Consider the following 4,689-nt stretch of genomic DNA (forward strand, 5'->3'; position numbering starts at 1 on the left):
GAGTAGCTGGGATTACAGGCATGCGCCACCACACCCAGCTAATTTTTGTATTTTTAGTAGAGAAGGGGTTTATGTAGGCCAGGCTGGTCTCGAACTCCTAACCTTGTGATCCGCCTGCCTTGGCCTCCCAAAGTGCTGGGATTACAGGTATGAGCCACTGTGCCCAGCCCTGGCTTACTTATTCTTTCTGTCTCTATGAATTTGTGTTGTGGTGGATTGATTTTTTTTTTTTCGGAGACAGAGTCTCCCTCTGTCACCCAGGCTGGAGTACAGTGGCATGATCTCAGCTCACTCCAATTTCCACCTCTTGGGGTCAAACAATTCTCCTGCCTCAGACTTCCAAGTAGCTGGATTACAGGTGCCCGCCACTGCATCTGGCTAACTTTTGTATTTTTAATAGACAGGTGGTTTCACTATCTTGGCCAGGCTGGTTTTGACCCCTGACCTAGTGATCCACCTACCTCGGCCTCCCAAAGTGCCAGGATCACAGGACCACACCCAAACGAGTTGTTTTTAATGTATGTATGTATTTACTTATTTAGAGGCAGGGTCTCACTCTGTCACCCAGGCTAGAATGCAGTATGATGACGACAGCTCACTGGACCCTTGACCTTCGGGGCTCAAGTGATTTTCCTGCCTTAGCCTCCTGAGTAGCTGGGACTACAGGTACACACCACCATGCCTGGTTAATTTTTAAATCTTTTTTTAAAAAATTATTTATTTTTTTATATTTTTTTCCTCTTAGCCATGCATGAGCAAATTTTAAAATCTTTTGTAGAGTTGACGTCTCACTATGTTACCCAGGCTAGTCTTGAACTCCTGGGCTCAAACAATCCTCCTGCCTCAGCTTCCCAAAATGCTGGAGTTACAGGTATAAGCCACCATACCAGGCCCCTAGTGGTGGTTGTAAAACATGTCTATAAATTCCTTCACACTCCTGCTATCAAGAGATGGAGTCTGTGTTCCCTCCTGCTGAAGCTGGACAGGTCTGACTGCCTCAAAGAACAGAATTCACCAAGAGTGATGCTGAAGACTGGGTTACAAAAGGCCATGAAGTTTTCTGGCAGGTGCTCATGGGATGCTAGTTCTGGGAGCCTTTAGCTGTCATGTAAGAAGTCTAGTTATCCTGGGACTGCTAAAGCATAAGACCATATGGAAAAACGGTGGATGGAGAGAATGGGAAGGGCACGATTGGAGAATGTGAAGGGGAATGGGAGGGTGGAAGGGATGGAGGGAGACACCTGCAGAATCCTAGCTTTTTCAGTGTTCTTAGGCCAGGCATCAGACATGGAAGACATATGAAGCCTTCCATTTTGGGTTATTTAAATAGTGTCCCTCAAAAAGATATGTTGCAGTCTTAACCTTAAGTACCTCCAGAATATGATCTTATTTGGAAATAGGATGTTACAGATGAAATTGGTTAAAATAAGATAAATAAATAAAATGAGATCATATTGGAGTAGGGTTAGCCCTTAATCCAATATGACTGGTGTTCTATGAGAAGAAGAGAAGAGACACAGAGATAGAGACACACAGGGAAAAGGACATGTGAAGACCAAAGCAGAGCCTGGAGTTCTGCAGCCACAAGCCATGGAAAACCAAGGATTGGCAGCTACCACCAGAGGCTGGGAGGAGGCAAGAATAGATTCTTCCCTAGGGGCAACAGAGGGAAAATGACCCTGCTGACACTTAGATTTCAGATTTCTGGCCTCAGAACTGTGAAAGAAAATTTTTTGTTGTTTTAAGCTGCCATGTTTATGGTACTTTGTTAAGGTAACCCTAGGAAACTCGTATGCCTTCCTTCAAGACAATCTCAGGCCCAGCCACTGCCTAACATAGTAAAACTAGCTGGGCCCAGTCAACCCCTAGATTCATGAATAAAATTAACAACGGTTATTGTGCTAAGCCACTGTTTTGGGGTGGTCTACTACACATTGATGGATAACTGGAATATCTGTCCTTTTCTCTATATACCAGCAATATTAACCAAAGTGTGTTACTTTACCTAGACTACCAACGTCTCCCCAAAGCAATAGCTTCTTGACACTGTGAAGGAAGCCTTTCAATAATTATTCATGGGCTGATCTGTACCAAATCGCTTAATATTGTCTGTCTCATTCATTTGGCCTGACTGTCTCTATAGGTATAGACTGGGCCAGGCATAGTGGCTCATGACTGTAATCCTAGCACTTTGGGAGGCCAAAGCAGGTGAATCACCTGAGGCCAGGAGTTTGAGACCAGCATGACCAACATGATGAAACTCCATCTCTACTGAAAATACAAAAATTAGCCAGGTGTGGTGGTACAGGTCTGTAGTCCCAGCTACTTGGGAGGCTGTGACAGGAGAATCACTTGAACCCAGAAGGCGGAGGTTGCTGAGATGGCGCCATTGCACTCCAGTCTGGGTGACAAAGCGAGACTCCATCTCAAAAAATAAAAAAATATCTGGGCGCAATGGCTCATGCCTGTAATCCCAGCACTTTAGGAGGCCAAGGCAGGTGGATCACAAGGTCAGGAATTCGAGACCAGCCTGGCCTATATGGCAAAACCCTGTCTCTACTAAAAATACAAAAATTAGCCTGGTGCAGTGGCAGGTGCCTGCAGTCCCAGCTACTCAGGAAGCTGAAGTAGGAGAGTCGCTTGAACCCAGGAGGCGGAGACTGCAGTGAGCTGAGATCGCGTCACTGCACTCCAGTCTGGGTGACAGAGCAAGGCTCTGTCTCAAAATATATAAATAAATAAACAAACAAAATTTTATTTCTTTTTTTTAACAAACAAAATTTTAAACATTAAAATTATTGTAATCCCAACATTTTGGGAGGCCGAGGCGGGAGGATCACGAGGTCAAGAGATCAAGACCATCCTTGCCAACACGGTGAAACCCCATCTCTACTAAAAATACAAAAAAATTAGCTGGGCATGGTGGCACACACCTGTGGTCCCAGCTACTCGGGAGACTGAGGCGGAAGAATTGCTTGAACCCAGGAGGCGGAGGTTGCAGTGAGCCGAGATTATGCCACTGCACTCCAGCCTGGTGACAGAGCAAGACTCTGTCCCAAAAAAATAATAATTAAAATTATATGTTTTATATATATAATTAAAATTATATACATACATATACTAATCTCTTTCTTTTGATCACATTGTAACCAATGCAGAGGGCTGCTTATTCATTTCCAAGTGATTATGATTATCACTATTAGCTAAGTATCTCCCAGAAAAACCCAAACTCAAATTTAGTGTCTGTTAAGAATATAAAGTTGTATGTATATTATGATTATCAGCTTGGGGAAAAATACATAAATAGGCTAAAAACTGTAAGGGAACACTGAAGAACAGTTTTATTTGAATGGTAGAGGCATAACAGTACCTATACTTACCAGGACCAGTGCCAGTCACTTTACAGACATAGTCTATAATTATCAGATTTATCCTGTAAGGAGGAGACTATGATCCTCACTTTACAAATGAGGAAACAGAGTCTAAGAGAAACTAGGTAGGAAAAATAGGCTGATACAGCTGGAAAGTGGCAGAATCTGGTTTCAAATCCATGCCTGCGTTCATTCTCCCTACCATGGATTTTTCTTTTCTATTTAGTGCTGTTATTGAATTGATACATAAATCCCAGTGCCCAAAAGTCTGATTCTGACATGAAGGTTCCTCTGACTATACTTCCCCTGGCAGTCCTGAAGCAGCAGTTGAATACATATTTCAGGGAGAAACAAGACCACATACCTAAATGTAGCTGGACATCTTTCACCTCCAGAGTGCTGGACTTGCGATGCCGTGCAAGCTGACAGGCTGCTGTCACCACACTCTCGATAAAATCATCAGCAATCTGAAGCAGCATCTGGGGAAGGTAAAGTGGGGAGAGGCACCACGACATTGGCAAATAGGCTTCTGGTGGTGGGACAACTGCTTTCTGCTTAGGTTACATATCTAGTCAGGATTTCTAGTAGAAGGCTGGAATCAGCATTTGGGCTAAGGTAGGGAAGAGGAATGAGAAGGACAAAAGAAAAACATTACCCAGGTTGAGTGCAACTCACACCTTTCTGAGCATATACTTTCTTTTTTTTTTGACATGGAATCTCGCTCTTGTTGCCCAGGCTGGAATGCAATGGCATGATCTTGGTTTTCTGCAACCTCCGCCTCCTGGGTTCAAGCAATTCTCTTGCCTCAGCCTCCCAAGTAGCTGGGATTACAGGTGCCCGCCACCACACCCAGCTAATTTTTATATTTTTAGAGAGAGGGTTTCACCATGTTGGCTAGGCTGGTCTGGCCAGAGTAGCCTGGTAGTAACCTCTACAGTAGCTGGGATTACACGTGCCTGCCACCACACCCAGCTAATTTTTGTATTTTTAGAGATGGGATTTCACCATGTTGGCCAGGCTGGTCTCAAACTCCTGACCTCAGGTGATCCGCTCATCTCAGCCTCCCAAAGTGCTGGGATTACAGACTTGAGCCACAGTGCCCAGCCTGAGCATATACTTTCAACCTGGCAGTGATCAACTATCCCAATCCCTACCTTTTATATCTTTATTAGTGGGAAAATAAAAGTGAATCATTGGAATTCCTCACTCACAGTTTCTTAAAAGCATTTTTGTTTCCATTATCTCACTTAGTCCTTGTAATAATCCTATTAAGAAAATCGGACATGGATTTTATTCATTCCTTTTTTTTTTTTTTTTT

General features: G+C 43.6%; 1 protein-coding gene across 3 annotated transcripts in view; it reads right to left on the bottom strand.

The window, feature by feature from the left end:
* Positions 1-4,689, bottom strand: part of TAF12 (TATA-box binding protein associated factor 12) — a 47,789-nt gene that overhangs the window by 5,549 nt on the left and 37,551 nt on the right. For all 3 annotated transcript variants that reach the window (XM_017534761.1, XM_017534760.2, XM_017534762.1), the window contains one exon: positions 3,736-3,850. In XM_017534761.1, coding sequence (XP_017390250.1) covers positions 3,736-3,850 — 115 coding nt within the window. The remainder of the gene's footprint in view (positions 1-3,735; positions 3,851-4,689) is intronic.

Source organism: Cebus imitator, unplaced genomic scaffold, assembly GCF_001604975.1.
Source record: "Cebus imitator isolate Cc_AM_T3 unplaced genomic scaffold, Cebus_imitator-1.0 Scaffold87, whole genome shotgun sequence".
NCBI classification, from domain to species: Eukaryota; Metazoa; Chordata; class Mammalia; order Primates; family Cebidae; genus Cebus; species Cebus imitator.